Source organism: Equus asinus, chromosome 14 (genome assembly GCF_041296235.1).
Source record: "Equus asinus isolate D_3611 breed Donkey chromosome 14, EquAss-T2T_v2, whole genome shotgun sequence".
NCBI lineage: Eukaryota > Metazoa > Chordata > Mammalia > Perissodactyla > Equidae > Equus > Equus asinus.
In genome coordinates, this window is record NC_091803.1 from 47,028,020 (window position 1) to 47,041,438 (window position 13,419).

At 44.3% G+C, this 13,419-nt stretch overlaps 1 protein-coding gene across 23 annotated transcripts in view; it reads right to left on the bottom strand.

Moving 5' to 3' along the window:
- Positions 1-401: 401 nt before the first annotated feature.
- MMP25 (matrix metallopeptidase 25) overlaps positions 402-13,419 on the bottom strand; it is a 28,794-nt gene continuing 15,776 nt past the window's right edge. The window contains exons 10-16 of one of the 23 annotated variants that reach the window (XR_011494372.1): positions 13,204-13,262; positions 13,054-13,096; positions 2,585-2,623; positions 2,381-2,440; positions 1,978-2,004; positions 1,739-1,798; positions 402-597 (exon numbers count right to left, since the gene is read on the bottom strand). Coding sequence is in view for 5 of the 23 variants with exons in the window: in XM_070485107.1 (XP_070341208.1) it covers positions 13,065-13,096; positions 13,204-13,419 (248 nt within the window). In the remaining 18 variants the exon portion in view is untranslated. Of the gene's footprint in view, positions 598-1,738; positions 1,799-1,977; positions 2,005-2,228; positions 2,441-2,584; positions 2,624-4,893; positions 5,024-12,076; positions 12,973-13,053; positions 13,097-13,203 lie in introns of those variants that run through there. The other 22 variants (XR_011494369.1, XR_011494370.1, XR_011494366.1 and 19 more) reach the window with 22 other exon arrangements.

A 13,419-nucleotide genomic window follows, 5' to 3' on the forward strand; every position in this document is an offset into this window, starting at 1 on the left:
CCTCCCCCTCTGTCCCAGCTCCTGGGCCTCTGACCTTGGGACAAAGACCAAGGAGTTTCAGAGGTCCCAGCCCAGCTGGAGCGATGAAGACCCGAAGAGGGAGGTCGGGAGAGGAACAGAGGTGGCCAAAGCCCCCAGGCCGAGCCCCCTGCTGCCCCAGGAGTGGGCAGTGAGTGCTCCTGGGCATCAGGCCCTGTGATGAGCACGGCACCAGCCTGACATCTTCCCGTCTCCACCACACGCCTGTGGCCAGTTGTGAGCAGAGTCCCCATTACAGATTAGAGAGGTCAGATGGCCTGTCCTTGCTCCCCAGAGCCGGGACCCCAGTCCAGGTCCTTCTGAGACCTGGTCTCTCCCCGTAACCACTGGGCCCCCTGCCTCGCATCCTGACAGGCACTCGATTTGGTTCAACCAACTTTTATTAAGACACATGGTCTAGGGGGTGACCTTAACCCCCATGGCTGGGTGGTTAAGTTTGTGCATTCCACTTCAACGGCCCAGAGTTTCGCCAGGTCGGATCCTGGGCGCGGACACGGCACCACTCATCAGGCCATGCTGAGGCGGCGTCCCACACGGCACAGTCAGAAGGACCTACAACTAGAATATACAAATATGTACTGGGGGACTTTGGGGAGAAGAAGGAAAAACCAAAATAAAACAGATGTTAGCTCAGGTGCCAATCTGAAAAAAAAAAATCGGGGCTAGAGCGACAAGTCAGCCCTGCAGAAGGAAACCTGGGCGGGAGGGCGTGGCGGGCAGAGTGACCAGGCCTTGCACAGGCAGGAGGTGAAGGAGGTGGTCAAGGACAGGTCAAGGAGAGCAGGTGGCAAAGGCCACTTCAGAAGATTCTTTCTGATGGAGGAAGTCAAAGGGTTGCGAGATGTGGCCACTCCTCCTGGACCCCGTGGGGCCCCCTGACCTGGGTGAAGACCTGAGCCACAAAGGACCAGAGACTCTTAAGCACACTCCGGATGGACTGGACCGTACTGCGTAAAGCCTACAAGTCAGCTCCACTTTCTGCACCCAGCCCACTGCCTCCTGCAACATCTTCTGCTGTCCTCCAGCAGCTCTTGGAACAATCTCAGTGCTCTGTCACAGAAGTTGTCTGGGCTCCACAGCCTCTGGAGTCTCAGGTTCTGGGATGGGGCCAGAGGGCTTCTGGACACTAGAAGGGGCCTCTGGACTTTCAGGATCCGGAGTGGGGCTGGAAGGACTGCAGACTCTGCAAGGGCCCTCCTGCTGCACTTCAGAAAGTAAGCCCTTTCCTGCAGGGATGTGGGCCATTCAAGGTCCTGCCTGTGGGGATGCAGCCCCAGGTCCTGACCCTGGCTGATGCCTTCCAGTCTTTCTTAGTCTGGGAAATGACAGAAACTGCCTGCTTTCTCACCAGCTTTCCACAAACACGAGGACTTTCCCAGAGGCTTGGCCCTTCAGGTCCCCTCCGTGGTATAAACCACGACGGCTGCACCTACTTGTTGGCTGACTGGCCTCGGAGCCCAGCACCAGGTCCACCAGGCACATCTCACGTGGAACTGAGGGCAGGCCTCTGGCCACTGTCTGCTGGGTGAGGAGGCCTGGAGGTTGGTGCCAGAGAGGCTGCCACCTCCTGAGCTCTCTGGGGGCCATCCCTCCACCCCTCATTCAGGGTGGTTGTATACAGACATGGCAACATCAAAATCAAGAGAGAGAAAAAGGGGAAGGGGAAACAAGGGGCATTAAGACAGGCACGTCATCTCACCATGTAGTTTCTCTGATAGAGAATATCCATATGGTCAAGCAAGATTTCACTGAATTGGTCCTGGGGACAGGAGAGCACAGAGGCTGCAGACCTGCCCCTGCCTGCTGAAGCCTGCAGTCCCCACTGTGGCCTCCAGGGGTGCAGTGAGACATAAGGGAGCCACGAGCCCAGACCCAATAACCTGGATGACCCAGCTCCTGGGAACTAAGCTTTGGGGGAGGGGAAAGATCAAAACTCACCTCCACATGTACTAGGACCATCTGGACCTATTGGGAAAATAACACACAGTTTCAATCCCCCGGCTCCCTCCCTTTCTATCTCCTCCTCAAGCCCCGGCCTGTCCTCAGCCCCACCTCCCCCCATAACTGGGTCCAGCTAGGTATTCAGGGACCAGGTGTCTGGCATTGCTGCTCTGTCACCAGTATGCTCTGTGACTGGGACACCTCCCTCAGCCTCCCTGGGCCTTGGTATCCTCCACCTGTGCACTCACCTGCCACATTGGTGTGCATTTGGTCCACTGTAAGGGATGAGCAAACCGGAGGTGGCACCTTCATCATCATCATCATCATCATCATCATCTTCGTCATGAAACAACCCCACCCCCAAGTTACGAGAGCACGGGGTGGGGGCACGCTGACCTACCTGTGCATCTCCTTGGGGTTGACCTTTGATTTTATCACAGAAATTGCCTACATCCCCGCACTGTGAAGAGAGGCAGAGTTGGGACAAAGAGGCCTGATCCTCCTCCCTCTGGGTCCCAGGTGGGCCAGAACATTCTCAGCCTCACATAGCAGAGCCCAGGCCCCTGCTCACCACCCCAACCACACATGGGGAAGAGCTTCTTACCTCTTCAGTTCTCCAACTCTTATCCGGGACTCGGGATCTCTGTGGAGGTAACAGTGACATTCAAATCTTATATGACTTTCTACACCCCCACACCTGTTACACACACACACACACTCATCGTGCACACAAACATACAAGTAACAACATTGCTCTGGACCGGGCAAGGTCAACCTGGTTCCCACTACACGGCCCTCTGTGGTCCCAGGTGAGAGTGGCTGAGCAAGGAATCGGCGGTGACCATTCCTCTGTGAGGCGGCCACAGAGAGCTAGCGGTGCCTGCAGCCAGCTGATCTCCTGACCGCTGACGCTGCAAGCCCCCAGCAGCCCAGATCCATTCCCACCCGACACGTGTCTCCACCACAGAGGCAGGATGTACCCCACAGACATCCTTACCAGTCTTCATGCTGTGGCCCCAATCTGGCTTTATACACACTGGTTTGGGGACCACAGGGTGATCAGTGCCACTTACAGTGTGCGCACGGCCCTGGGCAAATGTCTTTGCGGGGCACCTGCCTGCACACTTTGAGTCAGCAATGGTGCCATCCTGTCAGCCCCATGTCACAGGAAATAGGGCAAAAGATGCCCACCTTTTACTTTTAAAGTAATTATTGATGGGCATGGATTTACTGCCATTTCATTAACTGTTTTTAGCTGTTTTTAGTTCCTCTGTTCCTTTCTTCTTCTCTTGCTCTCTTCTTTTGTAGTTTGATGACTTTCTTTACTGTTATGCTTAATTCTTTCTCATTATCTTTTGTGTGTCTACTCTGGGTTTTTTCTCGGTGGTTACCATGAGGCTTACATATAACAATTTATATTTATAATTGTCTGTTTTAAGCTGATAACAACTTAAGTTTGAACACATTCTAAAGCCCTACCTTTTTACTCTCCCCCCGCAATGTTTTATGTTTTCAATGTCACATTTTACATCTTTTTATTTTGTGTATCCCTTAACTAATTATTGTACTTATAGTTATTTTTACTGCTTTCGTCTTTCAAAATTCATGGTAGCTCTATAAGGATTAATCCACTACTTTCACTATATATTTATCTTTCCAGTGAGACTTAGACTTTCCCAGGTTTTCCTGTTGTTAATTAGCGCCCTTTCTCTTCCGCTTAAAGAAGTCCCTTTAACATTTCTTGTAAGGCCAGGTTAGTGGTGATGACGTCCTTTAGCTTTTGCTTCTCTGGAAAAATCTTTCTCTCTCCTTCAAGTCTGAATGAGAACTTTGCTGCATAGAGGATTCTTGGTCGGAAGTTTTTCCCTTTAAGTACTTGGAATATATTGTGCCACTCCCTGCTGGCCTGCATGGTTTCTGCCGAAAAATCCGCTGATGGCTTTGTAGGGAATTCCCTTGCACGTAACAAGTTGTGTTTTTCTTGCTGCTTCTCAGATTCTCTCCTTGTCTTTAAATTTTGACACTTTAATTATAATATGTCTTGTTGTTGGTATGTTTTGGTTCATCTTTTTTGAAACTCTCTGGGCTTCCTGGATCTGGATATCTGTTTCCTTCTCCAGGTTAGGGGAGATTTTAGCCATTATTTCTTCAAATAAGTTTTCTGCCCTTCCTCTTTCTCTTCTCCTTCTGGGCCTCCTATAATGTGAATGTCAATCCTCCTGATGTTGTCCCATGAGTCCCTTAAGCCATCTTCATGTTTTTCATTTTGTTGCTCTGATTGAGCGAGTTCCTCTGTCCTGTCTTCAAGTTCACTGATTCCTTCTTCTGCTTCATCTGGTCTGCTGTTGAACCCCTCTACTGTTTTTCAGTCCATTTACTGTATTCTGCAGGTCTGTGACTTCTGTTTGAAACTTTCTTATATTTTCTATCTCTTTATTAACATTCTTGCTGTGTTCATCCATTCTTCTTCTGAGTTTAGCGAGCATCTTTAAGACCACTTCTTTGAACTCTTTATCAGGTAAATTACTTATCTGTCTCAATAAGGTATTTTTTTCTGAGGCTTTATCTTTTATTTTTGTTTGGAAACTATTCCTTTGTTTTTTCATTTTGCTCAACACTCTGTGTTGGTTTCTATGCATTAGATAAAACAGCCACCTCTCCTAGTCTTGAAGGGTTGGCCTGCTGGAGGAGATGAAAATTATTTATCAACCCTGTCCTAGCTCTTGGTTGTCTCTCAAACCTTCGTGACTTCCCAAGCAGCCTGTTTAATTTTTAATAGCTCCCAGTAGTTGAGGGTGTGTCAAGACCCGTGAGCATCCCAAAGGTGAGCATCTGAGTCAGCACCTAGATTCAGGCTGACTAGAAGCCAGACCCTGGGGAAGCAGCTTTTAAAGAATGAAAATATATACAGACCTGTGGGAACACAAGCATAAGCACTGCTGGTCCCCAGAGACAGGTGATCTGGTGTGTCCCCTGGTCAGCAGTCGCAAAAATCAGGGCTTCAGGTGAGTGTATAAGCTTCTTTCTGGGAGACAGTGGTGAGCTGGGGTGAGGGAGTGGAAGAGTGCAAAGATGGCATCCCCCAGCCAACGTTCTCTAAGAGCAGCTCCGTAGCCCCTGGATGTGGCCAAACCTAAAGCCTGATCCTAGGAAAGCAAATAGGCCTCTTTCTCAGAAAGCCTGGGGTGTGTTTCAGTCTGCTATCTGCACAGGGCCCTGGTGGTGGAAGCCTGCCAAGAACTGAATCTCCAATAATTACAGTCCCATGGGACCCTAGGACACAAATGCCATCCCCCTCCAGAGCCAGGCAATCAAGGGGCATCCCCTGGGTGGGAGCCACAAAAGCCGGGTCACCAAACATAAAAATAGGGTCACTAGACATGTGTGGAAGCTCCCCTCTGGGAGACACTTGCGCTCTGGAGCATAGCAGAGAGACAGTAAGAATATGGCACCCGCTGAAGAAAGGGAAAGAAAAAAGAAGAAAAAGAAAAAGGAGAAAAGAGAAATAATAAGAAGAAAGAAAAACAAAGATGGCACCCACTGACTTTAGCAAGTGGAGGGAGAGCAGGAAGACAGTGCCCACCAGGCTCTGACCCTGGAGAGTATCCCAGCAGGCTTCTGCCCCTCAGACCAATGTTGTAAAATCATCAAATGAGTCTCATTCACATGAAGTCTAGCTGCTCTTGAAAGGGCTGCCTCTGCGCTGGGTCCTGGGGCGGGTGAGTCTGGGGCAGGCCCTTCACCAGCTCTTCCTCAGTTCCTCAGGACCCGTGGGTCTGCTGGGCACAGCCCTGTTGGTCTTGAAAGCCAGATGTTCGGGGGGCTTTAAAACATCTCAGGTGCTGGTCTTAAAAGTTGGGGTGCCTGATGTGGGGTACAAACCCTTCACTCCATAGGGAGAAGGGCTGGGTTTTGAGTCCCCTCCTGATTGCGGTCACTGCACCTGGGAGGGGGTTTGTGAGGAGATTGTGTCTCAGCCTTTCCTATCTAGCTTCCATGTGGTTTCCCTCTTACTAGATGTGAAGGGGTTGCTCTGCCAGTTTTTAGGTTGTTTTCAGAGGAAATTGTTCCATATGTAGCTGTAGATTCAGTGTGTCTGTGGTAGGAAACATGTTCAGGATCTTTCTATGTCACCATTTTGATCTGGAACCCTCCAATTTGCCCTCCTAAACTGAGCCTGGCTGCTGAGCCCTGGAGAATCCCACTGTCACAGCCCAGAGAGCACTGGAGCATCTGGTCACCCTCATGATTGGGGTGGGGGTTGAGGGAGGTTGGAGGGCACCCCAAAAGGGAGGAATAGGCACTGAGGCTGACGCAGGTCCTAGGCTGCTGTTCCAGGCAACCGAAAGCAATTGTAAAACTTTCCAAGAAAAAAATAAATAAAAAATTTTTAAAACTTCCCAGGAAATTGTAACCACGGGCCCTCCAAGACCAGTTCAACTGACTCCATCTTATCAACAGGGAAATTAAGAGTGGTTTTTCAAGAACAGGGATCCCTTGTCCAGTTCAGGCAGGTTGAGACCACCAACCCAACAACTGCACAAATGCTTGATAAGTGACTATTTTGACATCAAAGGGCTAAAAACTCCATCCTCACTTCATGCTTACACCACCATTTGTCCTATAAAGAGACACCCAGCTTGACTACACGTGCACAGATCATCAATTCTGTTCACTTCTCCTTACAATCAATCATCTAGCTCCACGCTTCAGACTGCCTTGAACTTAATCCCATAAATTTTTCACCAAACTGTGGGTCAGGGAGACAGATCTGAGAGCATATGCCCCTGTCTCCTTGCAGATCAGTCTAGCAATTAAGTTGCTTTCTTTTCCCAAAAGCTCATGCCATAATAATTGGCTTTTTTAATGTGTATCAGGCAAGAGAACCCCAATTTTGTGTGGTAACCATTTTGTTAACCACGAAGGGACAGGGTCCTGTGATTGCCTGCTTGAGGCTCTGGAATCCCCACAGTGGGGTTCTTTTCATCAACCCTACGTGGCCACCTAGACAATTTTGTCTAGAGGCTCAGCTGATAGCATTTCGTTTCCCACTGGGGCACTCCAGGCCCCATGATGTTGCTTTTTCTTTTTGGAGAAGAAACAGCTTCTGCATCAAGATGTCTCTGGGCTCTGGGTGAGTAACTTTAAGAAAGCGACTATCCTTTACCTTGTCTCTCTGGTTTGATTCCCCGGAAATACAAGTTTGACTTGTATTCTGGGGAATCCTGGCAGGATGAGGCCCAAAGCCTAGATCTGAACCACTCCAGGTAATTGGAGGCACGATAACAGGCTGACTCATGAAGCTGCTCCTGAGTAGCTCCTAGCACTGGTCTGAGCTACTCCTGGTTCTGAGCAATTCCTGGCAAACCAGCTAGTCTTCTCGTCTGTATCATATATAAAATTGCATTGTGTGTTAATGTTTGTCTAAATTGAATTGGCTGTTTTGGGGACTGAGTTTCTCAGTGACTGTAACAAACTCTCTTTAGAAATTAGCTTGTTGGTTGTGGCCACCTTGGGAAGAGCCCCCTAAAATGGAAATAACTGTAAACAGCTGGCAAGATAACCCAGGATAATTTAAAATTACAGTGGCCACTTTAGGCTCCTTTTGAGCTTTCAAACTGAGAACAAAGAAATCTTTAATCTTTGAAGAGTTGAGGGCTCCACCTTCTGGCACAATTGCTCAAAACCTAAAGGTTCCAGAAGCTGTAAATATTTACAAAGAACTGCAAAATCTAACCAATCTTGTTTAGTGTCCTGAGAGCTTGGCTTAGTAATTGTCAGGTTGGAGGTCCCAAAATACAGTTGGAGAAAATGCAGTTGTACCCCATTTTTCAGTCAGAGATGGTCAGATAGAAATGTGACTTGCATACCCCTTTGTAGCTAAGGGTCCTACCAAACTGCTGTCAGGTTTGGGGGAATTACATTGGCCATTAGAAGGAATGTTCTAATTAGATGAGATAATTTTAAAGTGCACTTAAAAGCAAAGACTTCAAAATTCCGAAGTAATCTTATTGAAAATTTTGTTGCAAAAAGAAAAAAAATAAGTTATAAAAGGTACCTAAAAGAAAAGCTATTAGGTCATGGCTTTACAGACACTGCATAATCTGCTCCCAGAGTTAATGAGACTCTGAGAGATATTCTGGGAAATTGATGTTCAGTACAGCCAGATATAGTTATTGCTCATCTCGGCTGAAACCTGACAAGGTATTTGGAAGGATTTAGCAACTTATGATCAGAAATTTGGCCAAACTGGAAGTTGATATTCAGAGGCTGATAGGAATTTTCTTTGCAGGTCTTCTTCCCTAAGTTAAAATAAAGCTAAGCACTGGAGGGAAAGAAGCAAGTTAGCAATGATGTACTGGACAGGTAGCTCAACCTATAGAGTCGTTTAAGTCACAACCCAATGTCTGAGGAATTAAGAGCAACTGTCCTTAAAAAAAAAATTCCTTGCAAAACTGGAAATGCAGCTCTAGAAGCAGTTCCGATTCCAACCATTTCATTTATCTCAAAAAGCTTGTAACCTCTCTGGGAACTGTCAGCCAGCCCATCAGCAGTTCCTAAGACCAAAGGAAAAAAAGACAAAAAGGAAAGAAAAATGGCCATAAGAACACCCTTGCCCAAGCTCTAGAATCTTAAGTGTCTTCTCCACAAATATTAGTAGAAAAAAGCTTAATGAAAACTTGGGATTCAACTACTCTTTCATAACTAGTGAGATTTGTATTACTATGACTGATTCATGGCAGTAATTTTAAAACAATAGCTGTGGAACCTCTGTGTATGTGTGTTATATATATGTGATATCTTATCTCTGGATGATATAGTTTCTAAAGGAGTTCTGTTCAATTGGTTTAAAGGAAGTGCTTACATAAGTTATTTCTAAATTTAATAGAAACTAACCCAAATGTCTTTCAAGTTAACATGATATAAATTAATCTTTGGGACATGAGAGCTTATTGAAGTTTGTTGGTTTGATTGCAATCGGCATGTTCTCAGAGTTTCAACTTTAGATGTGACATAGACATGCAGCTTTTATTAGTCAACGAAGCTCATAGAATCACTGTTACAAAACGTGTCAGCAAAAGTAATAGCTTAGAATGATGCTGATTTTGTCTAATGTCTCATGAAGTTTTTGCAAGGAATCTAAATAATTATTGGGAAAAAGCAAACTAACTAGATGTAAATAAGATCAAAGTTTTGGGGTAAACTTTTAAACAATAATTGTGTTATGGCATATGTATTTAATATAACTTCCAAAATCTCTTTGGTGAATTGAAACTTTGAAGATTTGCTAGGTGAAATTAAATGATAAAAAAAATCATTGACTATCTAGATCACTTCCAAATAAGATAAAATAGTAGACATTAATTACTAAATATAGGTTTATCTGCTTTTGGCTTCTTTTACAGAGAAACCAAAAGATGTTTGGGTCTATTAATAAACATGTCTTGTATTTTATTTAAAAATTGTACTGTGAGGTTGCATTTTTCTAGAAATAATGAGAAAGATTTATAAATGTGCAAAGCTACAGAATACTAATGTAAAAGATAGTTCATAATTGCTTACTTCTTAGTTTTCACTAAAAATTAAAGTTTCTAAGGGTTAAATTTCTAATTAATATATGTGATTAAAGATGCTAAAAGTTAATAAGGAAAATTTTGTCTTCAAGAGAAAGTAAGATATATGCTTTCAGTAAAAAGATTTAAAGGTTGGAGATATTTTTGTTTTGTTACAAAAGATAAATTTGTCATAAAATACTAGGAGGGGGGAAAAAGACATGGGACAAATTCTGACAGTAAGCAGAAAGTTATAGGTTTGTGGAAGAGGAGCCCTGAGGAAAGAATTTTGTGCATGGTTGAGTTGGCTAAGATTAAATACATTTAATTAAGCAAAAGAGTTTTAATATCAAAAGTAAGCTACTACAAAATTAGACTTTGGTTTTCTCTCTCTTAAAAGAGCAATTTTCCTAGGCTTTTAGTCTGCTCTTGATAAAGATCTTGATAAAGAGATAATAATAGTTTTTTCCTTATTTTTGAGTAAGTCTACCTGAAAGACAGAAATCACATATTTTGTCAAAATAAGTTCCTATATCCTAAAAGGCTGGAATCTCTCCATTAAGAAAGCTAAGAGTTTTTTGTTTAACTCTTTCTGTTTGCCTGTAATATCTTCCATTGTCACCTTGATCAAACGGATCATTCAGCATTGTTTTCTATCTGACCAAGTGTTCTAAAACTTTTTGATATTTTTGACAAACATCACCAAAATTCAAACTTTGAGGATTTCTAATGGGGCCCTTGGACTTCTCAAGGAATTCTTTTCTCTCTTTCTCTAGAGAAGGAGATATTAAACTAGGCTTATTTGGTATGTTTAATTCCATGGGAAGCATTGTCAAATAAATGATGATAAACCTTCTTAGGTTATGTTTTGTGGGTGAATGTTACTGAAATAAATGTCTTAACATTTATATAACATTCTTAAAATTCCAATTTGTCCTGGTTGTCGGTCATAATTCCACTTATTATCTCAAAGTATTGTATGTCACAGAAATAGTCGTTCTTTGTCAATTGCCATTACTGAGTCCTTTGTCATACAGACAATTATTGATTTACTCAGGTGTTTTTGCAAATGTTTCATCTTCAGAGAGATTCATGAAAAGGACCCTGACACTTACTCTAGAATACAGGTTTCTGATAAACTTTCAGATCATAAAACCGAACTGGGTAAGAAATTACAAAACTCTAATGAAAAAACTAATGGCCTCATAAGACTGCTAGCAGAAGATCAAGACAAAGAGTTGATTACATGGGACTAAATGAACTGATTAGGATAACTATAAAATTTATGACTTTTCATTTGAAATGTTGCTGATACTTAATGTTTTGTCTTTCCAGGTTTAAGGACAGGTTTTTCTTTTTTCTCTTAAGTTAACTATGACTTATAGCAATTTGGTAAAATTGTACCTTTGTAAGCAGAATTGAAACATTTATTTTTCCTCCCTACCTGATCTCTCCAGAGTTTAGAAAATCCTATGAGTGAGTATTCTTGTTTTCATGGCAATACAGTTATTTGCATAAGTTCAATAAGAATCTCATCTCCTTATAGCAGGACACAATTGGAATCCTTGGTTGTATTACCAAGGCTTTGACTGGAATGTCATATTTGAGAAAAACATACATAGACTCAGATATGACCAGACAGCTTTGAGCAACAAAGATTGACTTTACAGAATAAAGCCACTTGGAAATATTGGCCTAGTATCTTGCTTACATTATTCCAAGCAACCTTACCAGCTGAGGAAAGAAAGTCACTTCCCTGGCAGGTGCAAAGAACCTCAGGACGTTTGGGGGAACCTCAAGAGAAGAGAGGGATTTACACAAATCTATAGGTATTTCAGGTGGAGTCTGATGACAAGTCCTTGGTTTGGCTTTCCTGGCCTTGAGAGGCCTTCAAAGTTCAATCTGAGATTCCTTATGAAAATTCCAGCAAAGCAGATTTAAAAGAGCCTATATGATCAATTGCTATTCTTACTGTTTACTTATGTAGGTAATTGGGCCAACTTTTATTGAAACTAGACATTTTGCAAGCCAATGAGTCTTAATTTGGCTATCTTTGGTAAAAATGAGCATAATTTTAGAGAGAAAAGTTATTTTTCAACAAAAACTATAGTAGACATGCATGGATATTAAATTCTAGTTCTGTTCATTGTCTTTGAGGTTTTTGTTTTCTATCTGTAGACTGGACTGGCTCCTGAATCCTTCCAGTCTACTGAAATATCTGGCTACCAATCTCCAAAATAACATTTTCAGTTTTTTCCGCCATTTTCATTTGGAATCATTGAGAACTGAAACTGCCCTTTTTCCTGAAGCCCTGAAAACTGAAGCTGGACAACTTGATATAAACAAAAGGGATTCATGACTGGTGCTGTGGAAGCTACTCAGAAAGATAACTCATCACCCTGATGATCAGAGACATTTCAAACTGCAAAAGATGCTTTGAGCCTGACATCTAGAAATCTTGACTGGCTGACCCTGGGCTTAGAAACTGGTTTACAATTTGCTCCAACCATTAACTTTGTTTTTCTTTGTATTTTTCTAGCAATAATTCTTATAAAATACCTGGTTACTTGCCTACATAATATAAGCCTAACTTTGGGAGACCACCTGCATCACCATCTTACTAATTGAATGGTTCAATGAGATGGAACCACCTATGCCACTCATCAGCAGGAAGAAGCTAGAGCAGTTGTCACCCCTTTCTCTCAAGACTGAGGAATGAACAACAAAGAGGAGGGATTTGTAACCACAGACCATGTAGGACCAGTTCAACTGACCCATCTTATCAACAGAGTACTTAAGAGTGGTTTTTCAGCAACTGAGACCCCTTGTCCAGTTCAGTCTGGTAGAGACCACCAACCCATCAACCATGCCTGTGAAATGCCCAATAAGTGACCTTTTTGAGGTCAAGAGGCTAAAAACTCCACCTTCAGATCATGCTAATGCCACCATTTTGTGAACACGTGTCCTATGAAGAGTCATGAAGCTTGACTACGCTTGCGCAGATCATCAATTACCACACTCCTCCTTACCTCCAATCATCTATTCCCACACTTCAGATCATCCCATTCTTTATCCCATAAATATCCCTAATCCCCATTTCTCAGGGAGGCCAAAATGTGATTTGTTCTCCCATCTCCTTGCTTCGCCACCTTATGAATAAACCCTTTTTCTGCCTCAAACTGGTAATCTTGGTGATTGGCTTTTCGTGCAACAGGCAAAAGGAACCTGGTTCAGTAACAACAGGACAGCAGGCCTCACCATCCACCCCATCACCTGCTCTCACTCACTGTGGAGGAGTATACAGTTGATCAGGATTCCAAAAGCTCCGGACTGGTGGGAAGGACAGTTGTGACCCCTGCTCCCCAAGCAGCTCCATCCATAACTCAGGGAGAATGGGACAGAGCCAGGTGCATGGGGAGGGATCAGCATAGTTGGGGGCCTGCATTGGTGGGAAATGGGGAGACACAGCAGAAATGAGACTCCAGGCCCCACTGGTCCCCCATCACCTGCACTCACTCACCTTGCAGCAGCTCATGGCAGCTCAGGATTCCAGGGGCTGTGGCCTAGGGGGAGGACACTTGTGAGGAAAAGTGTTTAAAAGCAGCCTCTCCCACCCCCAGGAAAGTCCCTTTGTCCAGCTTCCTCCCTGGGCCTCCTCTGAGTCACTCACCTCCCCCAGGGCCTCCCGGCACACAGCTCCAGCTGAGGTTTCTGCTCCAGGAGGTCCAGCTGATGTAAGAGCAGAGGAGGGAAGGGCCTTCCTCTGGAGGATGGAGGGTGGAGGATGGAGCCTGCCCTAGGGCAGGATGCAGGGCTGACTCTGTGTGTGTGTGTGTGTGTGTGTGTGTGTGTCTGTGTCTGTGTCTGTGTCTGTGTGTGTCTGTGT